The 23,183-nt window shown below is 53.9% G+C and overlaps 2 protein-coding genes across 4 annotated transcripts in view; one reads left to right on the top strand and one right to left on the bottom strand.

The window, feature by feature from the left end:
* The window catches only part of ZNF609 (zinc finger protein 609), a 72,969-nt gene extending 69,034 nt beyond the window's left edge, over window positions 1–3,935 (top strand). For all 3 annotated transcript variants that reach the window (XM_054215561.1, XM_054215563.1, XM_054215562.1), the window contains 5 exons: window positions 222–588; window positions 760–935; window positions 1,476–1,692; window positions 1,853–1,931; window positions 2,092–3,935. In XM_054215561.1, the coding sequence (XP_054071536.1) occupies window positions 222–588; window positions 760–935; window positions 1,476–1,692; window positions 1,853–1,926 (834 nt within the window). In that variant the 3' untranslated portion in view covers window positions 1,927–1,931; window positions 2,092–3,935. The remainder of the gene's footprint in view (window positions 1–221; window positions 589–759; window positions 936–1,475; window positions 1,693–1,852; window positions 1,932–2,091) is intronic.
* Window positions 3,936–6,431: 2,496 nt separating this feature from the next.
* Window positions 6,432–20,042, bottom strand: OAZ2 (ornithine decarboxylase antizyme 2). Its single transcript, XM_054215567.1, is given in 6 exon segments — window positions 6,432–7,238; window positions 9,068–9,153; window positions 10,951–11,126; window positions 16,353–16,433; window positions 16,435–16,510; window positions 19,940–20,042. Coding segments are annotated over 6 exon segments (573 nt in total). The 5' UTR covers window positions 19,960–20,042; the 3' UTR covers window positions 6,432–7,104.
* Window positions 20,043–23,183: the final 3,141 nt, after the last annotated feature.

The raw sequence follows: 23,183 nt of genomic DNA, 5'->3' as shown, positions 1-23,183 counted from the left end.
CCAGGGCCATCCCAGCAGAGCACATTGTCCTCTGTTCGTGATGGGACCCCGTGAGGTTCCCTTGGGCCCAGGAAAAGGATGGGAGGATGTGGGGCTGTTGGGACAAAGGGGAGCCGGGGGAAGGGAGTGGGTTTCACTGGTCTTCTCCAAATCCAGCCTGGTTTGGGGGCAGGCAGGGCTGGGGGTAGGCAGATGCTCTGACAGTTGGCTGGTTCTTGCAGGAAGCTGAGCCCCGGATGTGGACCTACGTGTACCCGGCAAAGTACTCGGACATCAAGACGGAGGATGAGCGGTGGAAAGAGGAAAGGGACCGAAAGTTGAAGGAAGAAAGAAATCGAAGCAAAGAAGCCGCATCCAAGGAGGACGGGAAGGAGAGCACCAGCTCCGAGTGCAAATTGACCCCCACTGAGGAGGCTCGCATGGTGGGGAAGGACCCCAGACCCAGCGTCCACGTCCCCGTGTCTTCACCCCTCACGCAGCATCAGTCCTATATCCCTTACATGCATGGCTACTCCTACAGCCAGTCGTACGACCCCAGCCACCCCAGCTACCGGGCCATGCCCACCGTCATGATGCAGAATTACCCAGGTAGGGAGCTGGGGTCTCCTCGGGGATGTCCCTTCCCAAGCTGTCCCTGCTCCCGGAGCAGGGGACGGCCATGGGACATCCTCTCACTCCTGGAGGCATGTGCAGAGCTGCGTGCTCCTGCTGTGCTGCCCGAAGACTCCTTGAGCCCTGACTGCTTTTTCTCCCCGCCAGGATCATACCTACCCTCCAGCTATTCCTTCTCGCCGTACGGGAGCAAGGCGTCGGGGAGCGACGACAGTGACAAGTCCCGCGCCAGCCCCAGCGTGAGTTGTAAATCCAGCTCGGAGTCCAAGGCCCTGGACATCCTGCAGCAGCACGCCAGCCACTACAAGAGCAAATCGCCCACGGTGAGAGTCAGGAAGGTGCTGGCTTTGTCCAGCTCCGTGCACGAGCTTCGGAATGGTCCCTGGATCCTGTAACCAGCCTTGGAGCAATACTGCCTGCCGTGGGTTGTTGCCCTTCCTGCTGCTGTAGGAGACCTGGGACCAGGGAGTAATCCCACAACGCAACCCCTTTGGGATGGATGAGCCAATCCTGCGGGCATGGGTAGCACCGGGGCTTCTCCAGGCCCTGTGGTGGCCAGGCGACACTTGTCCTCAGCCCTGGTTCTGGAGAGGGGGATGCAGGGGCTGTCTCCATCCCATGGCAGTGTAGGGTCATGAGCTCCTCCTGGGACACGGAGCTTTGACATGGTGAGGAAAGAGCTGCCCTTAAACAGGACCTGTATCCTCCCCACCGCTTTTGGGCCGGTCACTGGCCACCCCGTCATCTCCCAGCAGTGTCATGGGGAGCCTTTAGGCAAAGGCAGGGGCAGCCTTGAGCGTCCAGCATGTGCCCCAGGGTAGTAGGTCCCGTCCCTCAGTGTGGGTCTGCTTTCTCCTCCCCAGATAAGTGAGAAGACATCTCAGGAGCGGGACCGCGGCGGCTGCGGGGTGGTGGGAGGCGGCGGGAGCTGTAGCAGCGTCGGGGGAGCCGGTGGGGGAGACAGGAGTGCCGACCGGCCCCGCACCTCGCCATCTCAGCGCCTGCTCTCGACGCACCACCACCACCACCACCTCGGGTACTCGCTGCTGCCGGCACAGTACAACCTGCCCTATGCAACAGGTGAGAGCCCAACCTCGCCCAACCCAGCCAGCCATCTTTGGGTGGCGTGAACCCTTGTGCCAAGCTTTGCTTTGACCAAATCTGGCGATTCCCAGCTCCCCCGGCCCGGCTGGGTGCCCGTCCTGGGCTGCCGGCTCCTAACGCTGCTTCTCCTCCGCAGGTCTCTCCTCCACAGCCATTGTTGCCAGCCAGCAAGGCTCCGCTCCCTCCCTATACCCACCTCCCCGGAGGTGAGAACGGTAAGGCTCTCCTCCCACGGCGCCGCCATGGCCACCCTGCTTCACCTGCGGGCCCCTGGGCTGGGGCGGAGGTGGCTGGGCTGGGCGCGCAGGGGGTGCCCCTGGGGGCTTGGGGTCTGCCCGGGGCGGCGGGCACTGACTTGACCTTGGGTCGTGGCAGGACGTGACGGGCCAGGATGCCTGGGCTGTACGAGACATGTGACTGGCTCACATGGGGAAGCGCTGGAGACTCCTTTAGACATCAGTTGAATGGTGTTAATTGTTCTGCTTGACGTTCCTGCCGTGATCCGAGGCAGACTCTGTCTTCTCCCCCCGTCGGACACACACTGACTGCCCCCTCCACACCCTCCCCTTTGGTGAGCGGGCGAGCTGGTACCTGCAGAAATATTTATTCTCCTGGGCACCAGCGCTCAGGATGGAGGTGACTCGCCTGCCTGGTGCATATGAAGAGGAAACGGAAGCACTGAGGTTTCTCGATGGATTTGGGACCCCGCCGTGTCCCTGGGAGCCGCTGCTTTGCGGTGGGGCCGAGCGCCATGGGACTGGGGGCAGGCAGGGGGGCCACCTCCTGCCTGCCCCTCGCCGGGGCTGGAAGCACGGGGCTGAGCCCGCCGTGGAGTCGCAGTCTCAGGAAAGGAAGGGCTGGCTCTGCGGGTGTCTGGGCGGCTGCTGCGAGTTGGGAGGCAGGCAGGGGGGGTCAGCTTGGCCGGAGGTGGCTGTGGGGCACAGGGACATGCTGCATGTGGGGCGCCCCCTCTCCCAGTCCCGCGGCAGCTCCTGCGCCCTGCAGCACCCGCCGCTCTGTGCCTGCGTGGCCGGTGGCTGGCCGGTGGCCAGAGGGGCAGGCTGGGGGAGGTGGGGGCTGCTCTTGGCCCCAGCGCAGCAGCCTCTGCCCTCTGTCCCTGGCTGGCAGGGGCTTGACGGGGCTGGGGGCAGCGGGCGCAGAGCTGGGGGCTGCACCCACCTCCCAGCCTGCTGCCAGGGTCCCTCCCCAGTGCCTTGCAGGGGCCAGACCTGCCCGGAGCATTCACCTTGGTTTCTGAGCTGTCACTCTGCAGCCGCCCCTCCCCCCGCCCCGGGTCTCCCCTCTGCCCCCCGCCCCAGCAGGTGCTCCCCGAGCCCCTGGGGCACTGCTCCTGCTCGGGGCGAGGGCTGCAGCTCCCCTTCGCATCCACCTTCTGCTTTTAAATCGGCTTCCCCAGGCCCTGGGCAGAGCCCGGCGAGGAACAAGCACACTTAGGCTCTGCCAGAGGCACTTGGGGCCGCGCCGCCCCCACCCCCCCTTCCCCGTCCCCATGCTGGGACTGGGGACACTAGGCCCTGGTGGCAGCCGGTGCCTGCTCCTGGCTGCTCCCGAGGACAGGGGCTTTCTGGTCCTCTGCTCCCCCAGCCCCGCAGCCGCTCGGCCTGGGCCGATGCTCTACCTCGGCCCCGCAGCAGCTGGGCCGTCCCGGCGCTCTGCCCGGCCGGGGGGCACAGGGGGCCATCGGTCTCGGTTGTGTGTGTGTCCGTGTCGCACCCGGCCCCGAGGGGCCGCTGTACGGGGATGCTCTGCCCGCCGGGCTCTGTACATACTGTAAAAAGCAATTGTTTGAAAGCTGTTGTTTTGGGTTTTGTTTTCTTTCCCTGTTTCCCTCCCCATCCCACTTTACCCAGTTGGAAAGGAGGCGCTGGCTGGTCTGGGCCCTGGTCTGGGCAGCCCCAGCCCACTCTCGTTGTTCCACTCATTTTTCTTCTGCTCTTCCGTTGTCTTGGCAAGGAGCCGGGGCCACATGGCTCCTTGGGGATGGGGCAGGTCATGTCAAGTGGTGGCTCAACCCACCCCGTGCCCGTTACGGAGCCTTACGCTGCCGCCGGGCTGGGGACCGAAGGGGTCGGGGTGATGGAGGGAGCCCCACATCCCATCTGTGGAGGGGTGTCCCGCCGGCTGCTCCAACCTTCAGCCTCGGCCCTTCCGGCAGAGCCTGGCTCCTGGGGGTTGGGGCCCACCAGCAGCTCCGCGGAGGGGACGGAGGAGGGTGTCTGTGGGGGGGCTGATGGGGGGCTGCCACAGGCTTTGCTGCCATCGGGGCTGGGGGGGAGGGCTGCTCCCCACCTTCCCAGTTGGGTCCCCGTTGAGTCTCCCTTTAGGTGTTAAATGAAACAACGATTTAAGCAGAATAGGTTTGAGGTTTGACCTTTTTTTGGGGGGTTTACCTGGTCAGTTCTTGCCCGTGGGGCTGGCACCCCGGCCCCCTGCGGCGGTGCCGCCCCCTCCCCCCCCACCCCATCCCCTGCCCACCGGGCCCCGCGGGCGGCCAGCCAGGGCATCAAACCCTCCGTGTTTATAGCTCGTTTCCATTGGCGTTGCTGTGTTGGGTTTCATTTCAGTCTTCCTGATTCTGCCCTTCTGTAAAGTGTACATTATTACCAAGTTCCTTGTTTTTTTATATATATATATATAAATATATATATATACAAACTGTACTCTTCTTGCCTTTGTACATTTGGGCAAGGAGAGAGAATAAATCTTTTTAAGAGACAATCACAAACCTGTGAGGGTGGCTTTTTCTTCCTGCTCCCCCGAATTCTGGTCTTTCATCCCCAGAAACTGTGGCCAGTGATTTTTTTTTTGGGGGGGAGGGGAGGTCCCCATCTCCGGGGCATCTGAGGGGGCTTAAGCAGACATGCTGCTCCTGGGGCCAAGCTCATCGGTCCATAGCCACCGAGGCTGGGGGTGGGGGGTGGCAGCACAGTGGGGCAGCAGGTCCTGCTCCCCAGCACCCTCTGTTTGCTCCCAAGCCCCTTGTGCCTGGATCTGGTCCCTCCGCTCTGCCACCAGCTCCCACAGCTCCCCCCGGGATGCGGCAGCCGAGCTCAGCTGTGAGTTTGGGTCAGACACCCTGTCCCCAGGCTCGAAGCCCTGGGCACCAGCAACGGGCAGCTGCCCCACCGCCTGCCAGGGTCTTCCTCCACCCGGCGAACCCATCTCCATCATTTGCCCCCTGCCGGAGCCCCCTTCCCAGGAGGAGCTGGGGAACTGGTGTGCCACAGGGCAGAGCCCGGCTCCTCCAGCTGCGCAGCGGAAGTGAGCTGTGCGCAATGCAGCACACAGAGAAATCAGAAGCACCTTTTCAGTTTTCAAGAGTGTATTTCTGAAGACCCCCAGTGACCTGAGAGCTCTACGGTCGCCCACACCTGCTGGAGTCAGGGCAGGAGAGTATTTGGCACTTGCCCAAGAAGCACATGCCCTGGCACAGCCTCGTCATTGCAGCTTATCAAGGAGCTCAGCTCGCCCTCACTCCATGCTCCCCTGACCAGGACCTTACACTTTGCCAGTAAATTTCACCCCGTACAGAAGGAGCAAAGTGGTTCCCATGCCTTGAGGGAGGTGGTGGTAGAGGAGCACCATGGGGTGGCAGCAGGGCCCTGGAGCAGGCAAATACCTGCCAGCCTGCGGAAGGAGTGGGGGCAGCTCCAGCTACAAGAAAGGATAAAACTCAGCTTTTCAAAAGCCAGACCTAGAAATGAGCATTTTTGCGGGTAGGGAGTAGGTGCAGGGGCTCCTCTGTCTCTACACTTCACCTGGAGCAGGGAAGGAGGGCCCACGCCTGGTATCTGTACCGGCATGAGAGGGGCTGGTGGCCCCACAATAAGAGCACAGATGGAGACGGGCCCAGCAGCACAGACACTGATTTTAAACCAGACTTTGGCTTTAATGCCCCAGAGAAGAGGGGGCAGAGGCACCAGCACTTTCCTTTCATTGGAGGGGAAGGAGGGAAAAAGAGACACAAACTTTAAGATGATTTATTCACACAAACTTGTATCCCAGCCCCACCTCTCTCCCCCAAACAGAAAACACTGACCATGACGTTATGGAATGGCTCGGCTTCAGCTTTTAACAAAATCCTGCACAGAAGGGCGAGAGCACGACAAAGCACACAAGGACAAGTCCACACGCAAGCAGCCAGGCCAGGATGAGAGCCGACAGCACGCCTCCGGGGCACAGCTTCTAAATACACCCTTCTTCTGGGGCCTTCAGAGCAAGCCAGCCAGGGTCCCCCCACGGGGCACAAACACAAGAGCGCAACCTCATTCTCCAGCATTAGAAGGGGCAGGGTTGAAATGGGAGCTACTGCCGGCACCGCAGCCTCACCGCAGGGTCAGGGAGAAGATCTCACTGCCAGCGGCAGAGCCGCCGTCCTCAGCTGCCCCGCACACAACCCCCTTTGGTTTGGATACAGCCGTTAGCTCCATGTCTCAAGTCTTGAGATCATCTCTTTGGAAAGGTGAGGAGGAAGAACAGAGGTGACAGCCCTGGGCCTGCTCCTTACCCATCCTCGGGCTGAAGGCCTGAGCTTTTTTGGCTCTTCGGACCATCACACCGCAGGCAGGTAAGGAAACCTTCCCCCAGAGCAGAGGTATCGCTCCAAACACTCGCTTGACCCTCTGAAACCATGGCAGCACTACAGGAGGCCCACCACAGGCTCTGTTCCTCCCAAATAAGCAGCCCCAGCTGTGTGAAGTTCATCTGAATGCCCCTTTTATTGAATGCTGTGACAGTGCAGTGGTAACATTGAACAGAGTTAAGACTGCTTAAAACAAGAGCTGGAAAAGCAAGAAGTTAAAAGAAAAAAAAAAAAAAAAGTTAGACCAGTTAAAACAGCATCGGTTGCCCCAAAGGGGAGATGCAGGGGGGTTTAATGTAGTGTTAGAGGTTAAACTCCAGCACGTCTCCTCCACACGCCTAACACCCAAACCATGCCTTCTACTTAAGAGTCTGAGTGAAAAATAAAAAGGTAGTCTGTCAGATGAGCACACACGGGGTGACGCGGAAGGGACCGACGCGGGTTTGGAGAAGTCAAGGAGTTGATACTGCATCTACCGCTGTGCTCCCACGCAGGGCCCGGGCGCCCCTAGGCTAACACACCACACAGCTGCACGCAAAGAGCTCCTATGCCAGTTCATAAACATCTTCCATTTACTATTTGGTGATTACATGTGTGTATATATAGTTCTCTAGGCAACACATTTCAATGAGATAGTCAACTCTGAGGATACACAGGCCAATCTAACAATGAGAAATGCAGTTTCAGTCCAACAGAAGCTTGTTTTCCCTTTCCTCAAGAAAGGAGAAGTAACCCTCTCTCCCCTCAACAGCATTTTCAGGTCACACTGGCGTCCCCCGCTGCAGCTATTCTTCGTCAGAGGAAGAGTTCTGATCCAGGGGGTACACCATGAACATCACGTCTGGCCGCGACGGGACAGAGGGGTGACCAGGCCTCACGATTTCAAAGCCCAAGAAGCTGAATGTCTTCAGGAGTGGAGCTACCAAAGAGAAGGAAATCTGTTACCACCAGGAATAATCCTCTGTACCTGCATCACCCCAGAAGCCACAAATATCAAAGAACACCCTCCATGAGCGCATCCAGAGCTTCCTGCACAGAAACAAACGGTTTTAATGTGACAGCCCTCTCAAATAAGATGTCTCGTCTCTTCCTGCGTTCATCTCAGCTGCTCCTAGGTGTGCAGGGGATTTTAGTTGTGCAGCAGAGCAGCTTCGACCATATTTATCCTGCGATGTCTGTTCCGTCCCCTCTGAGAAAAGGCGGCAGTTGGTTGTCTACCTGCACCAGCCGCACAGACCCGCTTTCCCAGGACGCACGTGGCCATCCCACAGCATGTCAGTTTTTATTCTGTACTTAAGTGGGTCCCAGCACCCTTTGAGCCCTGAAAGTGGGTCAGACAGCAGCAAACAGGAACCCGCTTACTCAGGCTGTAGGCAGGAATTCGCTGTAGCTGCGAGGAGGAGGGCCTGGAGCTCAGTGGAAACTCAAGAGCGCTCTGCACAGCTCGGTGTGGTTCCCCAGGAAAGCCACCTCGGGTGACACACAGAAATTCAGAGCGGGGTCCCTCCAGAAGCCACACACCCCCTTGTCTCAGCCAGACAAGGTTATATTACGCAGTGGCTGGACGCACGCTCACTTGTTACCTACCGAGCGATGGCTTCCCCGTGACCTGTGAAAGTTACCCTGCTGCAGCATCTAATCTCTGCGGCACCCTCTGATGATCAGCTTGCAGCCACTGAATGGTCACGCGGAGCAGCTCCTATGTATTTTTCAGACAGCACTGAATTCCAGCTACACAGGCGAGGACCCAGGACGTGGAGCGCTTCAGAACTCATACAAATAAGCCAGGTCCGAGAGCAACACACAGCCCATTTTTAAAAACAAACCCCAGTATGAGATGTCTCCTGTAACCAGCTGCTGCAGAGGTCACCTGTGCAGCCTGCGGAGGTGGTGACATCATAGCAAGAACTGAATCTGACAGTTATTCTTGGCATCATAACGCAGGGTGACATCTTCCCGCGCTCTGCAGAGCTTAGCTCTAATAACGGGCTTCGTTTCAGAGAAGACAGTGCAGCTTGTGGAGCAGCAGAGTAAAATTAGAATTAAGGTTTGAATTACTCCTGCCGTGGCAATTGCTTGGTTACTAGCCTGCCTCTAGTAAGATTTAAAGTGACACATCCATAGGCTGGGACTTCACAAATCTCCTCAAACTTCCGTGCTGTAATCACTCATCCAACACCTCTATCTTTAGATCCTAATGCAGCCCCCTTAAGCCATAAGTGTTTATAGCCAGGGTCAGGATTACCTGTAGGTCTAGGAAGGGCAAAAGTGCCGGGAGATCTTTAAAAAGCAGATGAACATCAGGGCAACAAGCTACAGGAGTTTGTTTCCCATGTAATAACCACTCCCCAGTTCCTCCTTCCAAATCACAGAAGCCCAGTGCCAAACAGAGACCTTCGCTCCTTACCAAAGGAGAAATGTTAACCAATTTCTGCACAAGAAAATACTCCGAGTTACTCAGGAGCAGCTTTCTGCATGAGAGTACTAGTAATAAATTAACTGCAGGACAGCAAAGTGTACCTGCTGGAGAAAACAGAGTATTCCCTCCACCTTGGTCTCAAAACAGGGCTTCTCCATGAGAAACCATTTCCACTTTGTAAGACCAAGATGCAAATGAGGCATGTAACATTTACTGCGATGGGAAGTGTCCCGTGGAGCCCTGCCCTGGGATTACCAGGTTTTTGTACAGCTTCAGCAGCACCGTTTTCGATTTAGGGAGCAAACCTGACAGCGGGGGCGAGTGCTTACCTCTATCTTCTCTGCTTTTTCTGAAGCAAATAAAGACATAGTTTACTTTCATTTTTTCTTCAGCGAACTCCAACAGTGCTGATAACCTGCCAAGGGGGAAGAAGACAAAAGAACAGCAGCTATAGGAAGTCCTGTCCTGAGGAAGCCTCTGAGCATTATCAATTGTTTTGATGTTTTCAGGCAGAAAGATTACTTGTTTACAGACCCCTACCAGCGAACAATGGGTGCTGGAACAATGGGCTTCCTGCTTCGCTACCCAGCCCTGCAGAACCCAGAGCTGTCCTCGAACCGAGCCACCCCACAAGTCCCTGTCCTCGGCACCTGCGTGCCAGCGCGCACAAACAGCCGTTCCCACCAGCCAAGGATTCGGTACAAAAGCCTTCGCACGCGGGAAGCTGAATATTGCGGCTGATCCTCAGCCAGGCGACATCCCCTCCGCTGGCAACATACTCGAGGGGATCTGCAAGTTTTGTGTTTTGTGCTTTGTGGAAAGGGTGGGGGAAAAAAAAAAAAAAGAAAAAAAAAGAAAAGCAGCTCATGACAGGCAGAAGAGAAGAGAAAAACATCCCTGAAGGAGCATGTGCAGAAGCAAAGCTGTTTCCTGAACACATCAGCTGGATGGCACAGCTGATGCACCCTGAATCCAGGCTTCCTGCCTTTCCAGCTAAATTATTTCTGCCACCTCTTGATGGAAGCAGCGCTGCATTAACCCCTCTCCGAGCCCCAGGGATCAGCACCGGGGGAGCCATCGCTGTCACTGCCAGCCTTGTAACCATTTACGATGCGGGCTGCTGGCTAGAGCAGTGACAAACAGGGCTCCGATCGACATCTAATTGAACAGCAGTCAGCGACACTGAAGTGCAGCAAGGGAGATTAAATTTGCAAGTGTTTTGTTAATATGGTAATGAACTATTTTAATTATAGCCTCTACTAGGCTGTTTTACCTAGCTAAAAATAATCTGACAAAACCACGCTTGAAGTCACGATGACACAGGCGGGTAAATACCCGCCTCCCAGAAGCAGCCGCTCCCAGGAGAGCGGGCACTCAGACAACTGAAGGATTTACGGGCCGACTGAAGGAATTACACAAACCTTTATCTGGACTCAGAGTCAAAAGAGACAAGTGTGAGACAGCAAGAACACTGGCACTTACTGAAGGTGCCCAATGAGTTCCCCCCCCGCCCTTAATTAGCTCAGGTCATTTACAGATGAAGCCTACTTGGAGACTTAGAAGGACTTCGGAGCGCTCCGCAGAGGAATCCAGTTTACATCCACATCTCCGCTGCAGCGCTCCCCACCAGCGGAGATCTCTGGCAACGCACTTGGCAGGAAGGAGCTGCTCTGGAAGCTGCGTTTACACAGACTTCCCAGAGCAGGGCTGTCTGGACAAAACACTACCGTATTCTGCCAACAGAGAAAAATCAGAGGCTCTGGCAAAGCCCAACGCCTGCGTGGCAGCACTCCAAGAGCAGATCCACCTACTGATGAGAAGGAGCGCATCAATATAATGGAGTTTTTTTTCCCCCTGAAAGAGAGGAAGACGCCTGCCAAAATAAGCTTGCCAAGTGGCCGGCAGAACAAAAAATCGGAGAAAGGCTTGTAGATTTTTCCATACCAAAGTATGCAGAATCACTCCACCCATTTATTGCTTATTTTTCATTAGCACAGGGACTCAAAAAGCAGTAACCCATCTGAAATGATCCCTACGGGGGAAGAAAATACACGGAGCACTAACAGGAGGACAGTTCTCTCAAGACCAGGGAGTAAGGACATATTTCGGATACACAAGCCAGGAGCAGAGCTGCCATACGTGCAGCCCGTTCTTCCCATGTAGGCAAAGTCCTGGCAGAGCCGCGGACAGAGCTTTGGGATCCGGAACTTACCCTTCTTTGCTTCCATCAGCTAATAATCCGTCAGGGATTTCCACAAAGAGGCTCTGATTAGAGAGCACCGCATCCCAGGAGGAGGTCTTCACCTCTGTAACCTTGTACTGGAAATGGACAATATGAGGCTTCCCTTCGTGCACTGGGACATCTTGGTTAACAGTGATCTTCTCGTCCTGCGCAGGAGAGGGAGGAGAGCTCATGAAATAGACTTCAGGGTTAAAGAAAACAAACCATGAGATTGCGGACCAAAAACGTAAGACATTGTGCTTAAATGAGCATGCAGAGGGACTGTGTTTTCAATGGGACCAGCCCTTACGGACCGGTGTGTGTCCAGAGTTTCAGCTTATCATTAAAATTCACCCCTCTGAGACCGTAGCCCGTGAAGGGATGCAGAGTCGCCTGCAAGCCCGTGCCCGAGTCTCAGCACTCTAAACAAGTGGTTAAGAGCTACTGTTTTGAACCACCCACAATACCTTGCTTTTATTGTAACCTAACACAAAAATAAAAGAACAAAAAAGTGAACACTCCCCTGGCTGATTATAATGTAGAACTACAGAGATGCAAATGCAAAATAAACGGTATTAGAGTTTTACTAAGAAGAACATTATACTTTTCCCTTCCCCTTTCGCTGGCTCAGGGACACAGCACAATGAGTGCTGACCTCGGAGTGATTTTCTAGCCATGTTTTCCTGTTCAAGGGAATGCAGTTTTGCGTATTTACATTATATTAAATTTCTGGGTAGTGAGAGTGCATTCATTCACCGCAGGTCCCAGCCACATCTTTGAAGGGCGGTTCATGAACTACCCTTCAAAGGACGGAACTTGAACCGACAAGCTGGAAGAGCATCTGCTGCCGCAGTCTGACCAATTTCATTGTCTCCCCAATCCCCCACACAGTCTTTTCGTTTGAGGGATGACCGCAAATTGCTTTCCCAGATTTTACAACCAACTAGTATGGCAAATGGTTTGCCTCCTGGTATAAAGGAGGAAAATACATAGTGCAGAGAGAATCCCAAACCAGACAGAAGCTACACGGATTTGAAGATTGTGATGAGGTCGTTTCCAGAGACCACAAATGTACGCGTCCCTCTCCAACACTGCTCTAACTAGAATGCCAAGCATGCAGCCCGCCTCAGATCCAGCTCAGCAGTTCCTAGAAAACAATTTCGTGGTTAAACTCCATCCCTCCTTCTGACGATTTTTGCAGGCCGTTGGCTTGCCCAGTAATGATTTCCACATTTCACTGCAAAGAGCCCCAATGAAACGGCAAAGAAATTCATTACGTTCCTGAGTTAATGCTGTCAACTGCAACGGGAGCTGAACTGTTCCCATCTGCCTGGTTACAGGCTCGTGCGTTATGGATCCCCTCACATTTACAGAGTCACCCGCACAGCTCTGAAGGGCAGAAGTAAAACAGGTAGTACAAGCCACGTCTGTTCTGAGTCACAGGAACACTTGGGAAAGCTGTCTGCCCCTCTCTCCTCAACAGCATCAACAAGTGGGGCAGGAGGTGGTTTACTCCAGTGGGCCATTAGGTGAGCGACCGTCCAGCCTCCAGGCATTTTATTTTACCAGGGTGATTAATTCAGCAGCTCATGATGAACTCTGATCTGCTGACGATCAGCTGGACTGACACCAAGACAAGCGACATCGCTGCAGAGACAGCACCTCCCCAGACAAGGTTTAGTCAATGCTTCGTAGTGACATATACTCGTCTCTGACTGTAACACAGACGGGCAGCCAGTACGACAAAGAAAACAGTCCGGTTTGGGTCCGTGGTGAAGAAGCATTTACAAGCTGGGCAGTACGAACACATCAGCAGCCAACAGTGCCCAGTACGAGGGTGGAAGGCTCCTCAGTATCACTGCTTTTCAGGCACGTGTTTTCTTGTAGGTGTTTTAAGTTATTAAGGTAAAAGTATCACAGAAAGACCAGTGGTTCAGCAAAAACATCTCCGAGAACCTTTCCAGATGCCTCAAGCCTGTGTCCCACTGCTTTAACTCCTGTTACCACATCTATTAAAATAGATCCCTCTTGGTTTGACTATTGTGACAAGGAAGAAGCCACCGAGTATGTTAATGCTGGTGACAAAGTAATGCCGCATGCAAATCAGGAACTGCCTGGCTTTGGTAACTGGAGCAGAGGAAGCTGCCATTTGTTTAAAGCCCACAAAGCTCAGCTGAAAAACAAGTTTACACTTCATCAGAATAAATATCCTGTAGGAAACAAGTTAATTCATCGAGTTTGAAAGAAGTTTTTTGTGGTTGCGCCTGCTGTCGGGTTTTACTACAGTTTTAAGCCAAGTGCACTAAGAAACCTGCCGACAGCTGCTCAAGTTAAGTCAGACTGCTGCTGCTAAAGCCACCGTGGAGCCGGCAGCAAGAGGCAGATTTGAGCCCAGCACTACAGAGGTGTATTTAAAAAAACAAAAACAAGGGGATTATATGCACATCCTTCACCAGGGACTTTACAGGAGCCTTTTACAGTTCTTGTTACTGCGCCGAAAGCGTCCCTGTTTCAGGAAAGATCCTTCTCTCAGAAAAGCTCACAGATGCTTCTTTTCTTATACTTCATGAAAACAAAAACAGGGTGAGGAAGTTGAGAGAAGCAGGCTGGGATTGACACATTGGAGGGGGAGGCACACGCAGGCATTTGTGCGGGAAGACTGGCAGGAGCCTGCAATAGGAGGGGAAGAGCTTTCCGAGCCTTCTGGCTTAGCCCTTCTGTCACCAGGCTACCCTGCACTCCAAACCTGACGAGGTTTTTTTTCTACTTAAAAGCCCCCTAATGCGACAGCCCATGAACCAAAGGCAGCATAACCGCAGGGATTAAAAGAACCAGTTCCCCCGGTTCAGTGGGAATTACGTTTACACAGCCCGTCTTGGGAAGCTGATACTTTATTTCTAGGCATCAAAATAGAGACAGCGAGATGCTGGGGAGAGAAGCTGTTCCTGTGAAGCAACAGCCCAGAATTCTTTGGAAGCTGCTCAAAGCAAAATCCTGTTTACGCAACAAATGTTCGGTTTTTAGTTCACCCCTGCAAAATCCCCCCCATCACGCTATCGCAGGAAAAAAAAAACCCACACCAGGCTATCTTTTATCCACAGCTGCCTAAACCACCGGCTCTCCAGCCTTGGGCTCCATTTCAGTGAAGTAAAGCCGTAAGGACCAGCTTCCACTTGGTTACAATTCATTGAGCACAAGATTTTCCAACCCGGCTATGCTCCTCAGATGTCCTGAGAAGGACAGGGGGAGGCCCCTACGCGTTGGCAGCATAAGGAGAAAGGATGTTATGGTCTTAGCCGTAGCCAAGCAGCTTGAGAAACCCATGTAAGCAGCCTACTGCTGGCATGTGCTACACCTGCAGCCTCCTGCCAAGTCGGCTAGCCAGAGCACGTCCTGGCTGCGCAGCACCGATGCCGATCGCTATTGCATTCCCAGCTCAAGTAAAGCTCCCTTGACGCAGGGCCGAGCATTAAGTCTCTTAACACAAAAAATCCCAACAACTATAGGGAGCCCCAGCGGCTTAATTTATAGCACGGTTGTATCCGAGCAGTGCGCCGCGTACTCCAAAGGAGGCAGGTCTGCTCAGAAAGGTCAATCCCTCGAACTAGAACAGCTGATACAGCTGGAAAAAGTACTTAAGCTTTTGGGTCCAGATGCCTTTCCAGATCACGCTGAAGCTCGCTGGCTGAAAAGCTCAGCCTGATGTAACTACAGCACCGGCAGATTGAGCGGGTGACTGAGAGAGTCCCAGTAATCCCTATCTGAGGTGGGACTTTAAACGACCGAGTGACACATCCCACTCTGCTCTGGGATGAGCTATGTTACAGAAGGGGCTGATTTTCTGATAGCTGCTGCTAGGTTTTGTCAGCAGTGCACCCAGAAAGAATTATATCCTTATTTCCAGGACGCAGCTATCTGGATGACATCCCCACAGGCAGCAACCCCTGCCTACACACCACTGCCAAAAGCTTCCGTGCAGCGTCGAGGCCATACAGAAATCAAACCCGTCAAAGCCTCCAAATGGTGATTCCACCAGCATTTCTTCCACGTTGAGCCCATTTTCTGCCTTTGGGCCTCGCCTGGTGCGTACGCAAGGCTTGGCAAGGCTGGTCTGCAGGATTTTAAGTTGCAGGGTCACCTATTTCTCATCCCCTCCCACCCAGAGGGAATTCATTATTCATCCTGGGCCCTTTTGAAGACATCTGTGTATCTTCTTTATCCCACGGGAAGCCCGTTGTGCTCTTTGCTACCCTTCTGCTGCTCCTCTGGATTTTACACCGCTCTAACATTCAACTCGATAGCATTAAGCTCATGTTACGTTATTATTAAGAGGCTACAGAGGTTGACATTTATTCACAAGGTAAGTGGGTGAGGCACATGCTAAAAATTCACCAAGGCTGCATTAAAGCAAACTCCTCCGAAAGCAGCCATGAGGTGTGCGATTCTCCCATGAATTTCAAGAGGAGGTTTTGGTAGCTGTGACCCAAAAGGGCCTGTATCTTCTCATCATACAGAGTCTGTGTGCCTCCCACAGGGTAACTAAAAATCAAGTCTAACACCTATGACAACACTCCTGTCTCAGCAGCCAAATTTGCAAGCTTAGCATAAATTTAGCCTACCTCATCTGATAAAACTTTACTCCCTGTCTTGTGGAAAAGCTGGCCCTGGCCCAGAAGGGAGACAGATGTGTGCCACCACGATCCAACACAAAGCTGCATCAGTGCTAGTTATTCTACAGCAAGGAACAGCCAGATCTTCTCATGCGAAAGCCAAAAGGAAAAGTCACCATAGAATGAAGAGGGCCAAAAAATGAGAGCTACAGAGATTCACATGCCCCTAAGCAAGTCTGCAGATACAAAGCCTTCCTGATCTTGCCTCATCCTATGCACATGTTCTAGAAACATCCCCGAGGTGGATGGCCACCTCGCCCTTCTGTGAGGTCAGGAGTTACTCTGTACATGGCTTCAGGCAGCTCCCAGACCCCGACAGCTTTACCTTCCGGACTAGGGCACAGGAAGGAGCTTATCAACCATTCTCTCTCTGCATTTCACCTTTCTGCTTCCCGCTTCCTCTTTCTGCGAGACATTTGAGAAGTTGTTTCATGGTTTGATAATGCTGGCTCCACATACAATAGCTGAAACAGACCCTGGGAAACAGGGCTAGTGAATTATTTGCTGCACACCTTTGAGAAAAGGTCTCTCATTTCTTAATAAACAGGTGATATTTAAGCAGGAGACCGCTGCACGCAGCTTAGCGATCTGCTGTCAGGATCACTGAAAAATTAACTCTTCTCTCACTTATTATTTGCGTTTATTCCCATGGGACTGCGAAAGGAACCGAACACAATTGTAACAAGGGTACAGGTCATTATTTAGATGTCAGATCTTTCTCACCTTATATATCAGAGCTGAAAGAGAAGGATCCCTGCTACCCCCTCGCCCACCGGGGATCTTCGACAGTGGGTGAGGGGCATCAGGAGCACCACAGAGGCCCTGGAACAATGTGCCTGCAGCACTGCAGCTGTGGACAATTACTCAAAGGTAGAATACTACTGCAAGAAAAAAAAAAAAAAAAAAAAAAGAGAGAGAACACCAGGTTACTTCAGCAAGGATCACATTTCAGATGCTACAGCTCCTCGTGACCCCAAACCCACTCGTATCCCTGCTCCTCCGCAGCACGTCAGAGGTAGCTATCAGGGCTTTAGCGCCCGGACATCTACGTTAGAAACACTTGCTGCCCAAATGGTGTCAGAAACCAGCGGCGTTTTGTTAGAAACGGAGGAGGGGCTTTGCAGAACAGGGAGAGAGTGCTGAGCAACCTCACGCTAATAAGGGACGCCTGGAAGACCGCCAATAGCAGATGGCTGGAAACGCATGACCAGATGAGCACACATTTTCTATAGACAAATATCTACAAATAGATCAACAGGACCCAGAAGGCGGAGGTTTAAGTTTCACATTTTCAAAACGAGGAGGAGTGAAAGGGCTGGTTCTTCAGCTATCTTCAGCACGCTCTACAACGTCCGAGTTGACATTTGCACATGCAAATGAAACATCATACAGGCATGCTTCACCCCAACCCTAAAAATTAAAAGTTCACCCCACAGATCTACTTTTACAAGCAAGAAAATAAGTTTCCCTTGCAGTTTCTAAGTTTGTTTGGATGTCCTACACGCGGCCTTTCAGGATCACTTTGAATGCAGGCTTTAATATCTGCCCTAGCTTTTAGGAAGTTCACGAAAGCAAATTATTTTACTTCTGGAGCATTGCTCCCTTTATCAGTACCACAAAAGCTCTTTGCTGAGGCACGGCACAGCAGTGGTATTCTTCTAACAAAGCCTGCAAAAGCAACGCACAGAAACCAGTCATTCCCCAATGTTCCCATTATGAAACACACCAGTGCAAAGCTATATAAACACCACCAAAATAAAGGAGAATTTGAGAGAGTTTTCAATAAGCACATGGAGTGCTGAAGATGGCTATAAGGGACAGCCTCTGTAGATGCACTGACAACTCACTGCCTGTCCTTAACCTTCTCACTCGAGCTGATCCCAAGACGGTGTTTTTCTGCTCTAATCCCCCTCCAGAAGGGACCAGGCTTAAGTATCCAAAGAGCTAGTATGGAGCTGCACCATCAGAATCACCTGAACCGCCTATACAGCACACTGGAACGTATACCAGACCGCAAACAAACTACTGAAGTTTGGCTTTTCTGTATGCCAAAAAATAACTCGCAAGTGCAGTTACGACACAGGCAAGATTTGCAAAGAACTTGGCTTGCCACCTCATACCAAAATAATCTTTCTACAGGAAAAACAAATACTCTTCCTCCACATATTTCCTCCTCCTCCTCCTCCAGGATCGCTAGACTGGGCTCTTCTTCAGCAGCGTTCCCATGTGCCATGGCCTGCAGCAGACACTGCTTGGAGAAAAGGCTGTCTAAACACACTAGGAAAAGGTATTAAGCAGTGGCAAAGCCCTTGGCACACATGCTCAGTGGCGTTCTGTGTTGATACAGTCCCTCCTCACGGCGTGACTGGGGCTATCAATGGACCCGTGTGTATTCAGTAGTAGTGGACGTGGAGAGGCATGACAAAGCACTTTGCTGTGCAGCTCCCCACCCCCAGAAAGCTGTTGGCAGCTTTGTTATTCCCTTCCCTCCTCCCTCTCCCCCCCCAGTCAACAATGTACTATTGATAGCTCTCTCCAACTTGTGGCCAAGGCATCAAGAAGCTGGATAATGAAGTGTAGTTGTGGGAAAAAAAAAAAAAAAAAAAGGAAAAAAAGACAGAGGCTGTAGTTTTCATGCAAAGCAGTTCAAGACACTTCCCAGTTTTGCTTCCTCTGGCACATGCAGAAGTCAAAACACAAGACCCCTTCAGCCGCTGAGCCCTGCCTGCGGCACTGGGGCTTTGCGTAGCCCAGACCTGCCTGAAACCACTATCCTGCCCCAAAACTCCACAGCGGCAGCCAGCTTGGGTTCCCAGAGTAGCACCATCAGGCAACGCTGGGGAGCGAGCCTGCGTGGGGGACACAGACTAAGAGGGGTTTTCCTTCCTCCAGATGTGCATTAGCCCCCTGGGAAGAAGTTCATGCAAGCGCCCGACAAAGTCTGATCCCTTCATGCATCCGCGCGTGAGCAGCCCACTGCAACTCCGCTCCCCAAGGCCTGTTCAACGCTTAAAAATTAGGATTGTGCTCCCTTCCAGCCTCTCTTCTGAGAAGCTCCTTCCCAGCAGCTTGGTTTAGATTAAGATGCTAAAGCTCACCAAGGGCCTTTCCCTGAAGGAACTCCCTTTCTTGACTGAGCCCTGCCTGAAACGAGAGCTGGAAGCAAGCATACGTTTTCAGCCGGCGGGTATAATTTTAACTCACTAAGCTTCCAGCGATGTCAACCCCGTGCCCTGTCCCTGGGAAGCGCAAAGGACAACTCGGCAACTTTTGAACCCCATCACGGGTGCACTTCAACAGCCCTCGCACCTCAGGCCCCAGCACCGCTTTCAGTCCACCACAACAACCAGCTCCCGGGGGTCTAAAAGCTGCAAATCATCTTGGCTTTTTGGGGGTTTATTTGTGCTGAACACTTAGGCCAGACGGAAGGATCCACACAGCTCCCCTGACATTACAGAATTGAAAGGGTCTGGGTTTTTTTTTTCTTCTTTTTTTCCCCTTTTCAAAACAGGCTCTGAAGATGTGGTTGCACTTAGACCATAATAAGATATTATGCTGCCAGCCACTGCAAGTCATATATTAAGGAACCTGATTTAAGGAGCAACTTGTAAATAACCATCTGATGGATGCAGCATAGCTCAAGTATCTACCCTACACACAGCAGCCGAGAAAAAAAAAGCTTGGTTTATACACATCCTCCAGGCGCTTATCTACATGGTACGACAGGGGCTCAGGAAATGACACTTTTCAGACTCTAAAGAAGGAACAGACGCACAAGATAATCCAGCCAGCTGAGAAAAATACCCACAAACCACATAAATTCACACCTGCCGATAACCAACCTGCCAGGAAAAAAAATAAAATATATACCTATACAAAAAAAAAAAAAAATCACCTTTCCATGGGGATGTATGGGGACTTGTGGGGAGGGAGGGTACAAACCCTCCTGGGCGTTACAGGCTTATGAGCAAGAGGATGTTCAGACACTCGTTGCTGAGGTGAGGTGATCCCATCGCATCCCATTCCATTCCACGCATCCCATTCCATTCCATTCCATTCCAACCCGCCCCACCCCATCCCATCCCGGTGCACCCAGGCACCCGCCCCGGGGTCTCCCGGCCCGGAGAAGGGAGGCCCCGGTGGGGATTTATCCCGGGAGAGGCGCAGAGCCCACTCCCTCCGCACCCCCACCCTCGCCTCAGCGCCCGCCCGCCCCCAGGCCCAGCTGCCACCGTCGCTCCGAAGGCCCTCGGCAGGCCACATTGAGAGCCCAGCGGAGCGGCGCGGCGCCACGCCCAGCCTCCTCGCACCTGTCCTGGGTGTTTATCATCCTCGGCTCGGTCCTGGCTCCGGCTCAGCCCCGCTCAGCCCCCTCCGCTGCCGCTCCGCTCCTCTCGGCCGCCGCTCTCCGACTGACCCCGCCGCCCCGCGCCCGCCCCGCCCACTCCGCGCCGCGCGCCTCCCGGCCCCGCCCCCGCCGCGCGCCCCTCCCCGCCCCTCGCCCCGCCCCCGCCGCGCGCCGGGCAGCCTGGGAAACCGCCGCCCCAAACAAAGGCGCGCGCGAGCCCCCCCCCGCGGCCTAGCGACGGGCCTGGGGACACCGCGGGGCGAGGGGCGCCGTTGGGCTCCCTGAGGGGATGACGGGCCTCGGCAGCGCCCCGCTGCCTCCCGTGGGGCTGATGGCACCCCGCGAGTGCGCGGCAGGCCCCCCTCAGGGCCGGGCAGGCAGGCCCCAGGCAGCACCAGGCCTGAGGTCATGTTAATGACCATCAGTATGGAGGACTGTGTCCAGTTCGGGAACTCTCAGCACAAGAAGGACATGGACCTGTTGGAGCGGGGCCAGAGGAGGCCATGAAGATGATCCGAGGGCTGGAGCCCCTCCGCTGTGAGGACAGGCTGAGAGAGCTGGGGATGTTCAGCCTGGTGAAGAGAAGGCTCCAGGGAGACCTTATAGCAGCCTTCCAGTACCTGAAAGGGGCCTACAGGAAAGCTGGGGAGGGGCTGTTTGCAAGGGCACGAAGCGATAGGACGAGGGGCAATGGTTTAGGTTAGACATTAGGAAGAAGTTCTTTCCAATGAGGGTGGTGAGACACTGGCCCAGGTTGCCCAGAGAGGTGGTGGAGGCCCCACTCCTGGAGACATTCAAGGCCAGGCTGGATGAGGCTCTGAGCAACCTGATGTAGTTGAAGCTGTCCCTGGTGACTGCAGGGGGGTTGGACTAGATGGCCTTTAAAAGTCCCTTCAGACGCAACACATTCTATGATTCCATAATATATTCATCAATGGGAAGCGGCAATTGAAGAGCATCTGCAGTGTTCCTTATTGTGAAAGAGGCCTTTAGTCTTTCTGGAGGCATTTTGGCTCCCATTGAAGGTTAGGGAGCAGCAAGACTAAATGAAGGGCTGCTGGGCCCTGGTGGTACCACTGCAGAATGAGCCGCTGGCACTGATGTGTGACACCCTGCTAAAGTATGATGGCAGCGGTTAAAAGGTGGCCTGGGGAACTGCAGGCCCATAACCCAGACAAGTAGGAGCCAGGATAAGGAAGAGAGGAATGAATATGTGGATAACGGGATGTTGAGCTGCCCATGGCAAGGCTTTGCAGGGGCTTGTGATGAGCAGCGTGTACCCATAGGGAAAGGCAGCAGCAGTCACGAGGGAAAGATGAGGAGCCTGGAGAGCCAGGTGCTGCGAGTAAGCTGTGGGCTTCAGGCCTGCGGGGCTTGGTAGTCACCGAGCCTTCACATGGGCTGAGAAACCAAGCAGCTTGCTGGAGGAGAAGTTCTCAAGACCCTCCAGATGCCAGCCCTGCAAGTCAGACTCCTCCTGGGAAAGTCTCACACCTACTCGCCCGGTCTCACGCTGCTGTTCACAACGCATCGGAGAGCACAGGCCTGGCCCCGAGCAGGAGCGGAGCAGGCTCCCGGGTGACATAAATGTCAGCCCAAGGCGTGATACCCCCAGCAAGCTCGCGGACTCTGGGATCTGACAGGCAGCCCTTGGCCTGGGCTTCCTGGTTCCCAGCGCGGCAACACTGGCCTTTGCTCGGCAGGAAGTGACCAGCTGTTCTGCAGAAAGCTGGACACCGGCCAGAGTCTGAGTTCAAACAGAGCCCATTAAATGGCCTTTTCCCCCTTCCTCCGCGTTTAAAGCCGTGCTTGCAGCCGTAATTCTATTTATAATACCCAGGAAAAGCGAGCTGAGACTTTCCCACAGTGCCGGCTTCTCAGGCGATTGTTGTTCGGGAAGCTGGAATGTACGCAGTATTATTTTTATATCCCCCCTGGGATGTTTTTTTTTTTTAAATTGCATGTGGCTCCATGTCCCCATCTGTGCCGAGGAAAGTTTGCGAAGTGCAAGGTCTCTGGCTGCTGCTTGTGGCTCTTGGATGCTTTGCCGAGGTGCCGCTGGTTCGGGTGTCTCTGCCTGTGTGTGCAGATGTTGGGGAGGGTGGTGGGTGCTCTGAGAGACGTCCTTGTAGCCAAGGGGCTTGAGGCCAAAGAGGATATGGCTGATAGCCCCTGTCTTGTTACCGAGCCCTAGTGTCGCTCGCTTGCTCTGTGCCTCAGTGTCCCCCTCTGCGGAGGCGGGAAGACTGATAATCCTCCTCAGAGACACAGGGGCTCATCGTTGCTGCCCTGCCCAGGGTTTCAGCAATGAGAAGTGCCGTTGTGCTGTGGTTTTGGGGTGGTGCAGAAATGCCATGTGAAGCTGGGCATGGTGACCGGGTCACGGTGTCACCGCTTGTTGGGGTGTTGTTGCCAGCGGGTGCTTTTTTTGCCTTTCTTGGCCACGTGAGCCTGTTCCCTGCACAGGGAGCTGCTCTGGGATGTTCTGGCCAGGCTTTGGGCACGGCCAGGCTCTGGCAGCTCTGTGCTGCTCCTGCCCTCTGCGAGCTCCCGGCCAGCAACCCGCAGGCCCCACACCTCCTGGGCAGGTGGGTATTTTATAGAGCACAAAACACCCTGCCTGGACTTCTATTCCGACAGAGAGAACAAACACCCTGCCTGTCCTCTCCGTAGGCATTGTCACCTGGCAACGCTGCCTGCAGCGCCTGTGGCTTTCCCTTTCACTGCTCTGCAAGGCCCTGCGTCCTTTTCCTTCTCACGTTCGCAGGAGGGCGTTTCTGCTGCCCCTTGTTTGCTGCCCTTGCTATAAGCAGTGGGGCTCTGCCAGCCACCGTCACGCTTCTCCTCACTGATCCATCGCCCTTCTCTCTCTTTATTTCTCAAATAAAAGCCGTTTGCAGGCAGCTTCCCAGCTCCGAGTGCTCTGCGACGGATGTTAGCCTGGTACCCAAGAGGCAGCCCAGCAGAGCATGAGGCGTTTCTGCTGTGCTCCAGTTCTGCCAGCACTGTGTTGCTGCTTTGTAAAAATCCTTCCTGCCGTGTCCTCTCCTGGCCTGGAAATGGTTTTATTGCTCTGCCCGGGGTTGCGGCTGTTGTGCCACGTTTTTGGACGAATTGGGTTTTTTTCTTGTTTTTTTTTTTTTTTGGCTACAGCCAGTCTGACGTTGGATGGGCACCTCTGAATGGCTTTGCTTTTTATCACGCTG

This window comes from Rissa tridactyla, chromosome 9, assembly GCF_028500815.1.
Source record: "Rissa tridactyla isolate bRisTri1 chromosome 9, bRisTri1.patW.cur.20221130, whole genome shotgun sequence".
In the NCBI taxonomy this organism is placed as follows: Eukaryota; Metazoa; Chordata; class Aves; order Charadriiformes; family Laridae; genus Rissa; species Rissa tridactyla.
This window is presented reverse-complemented; position numbering and strand designations above follow the sequence as displayed.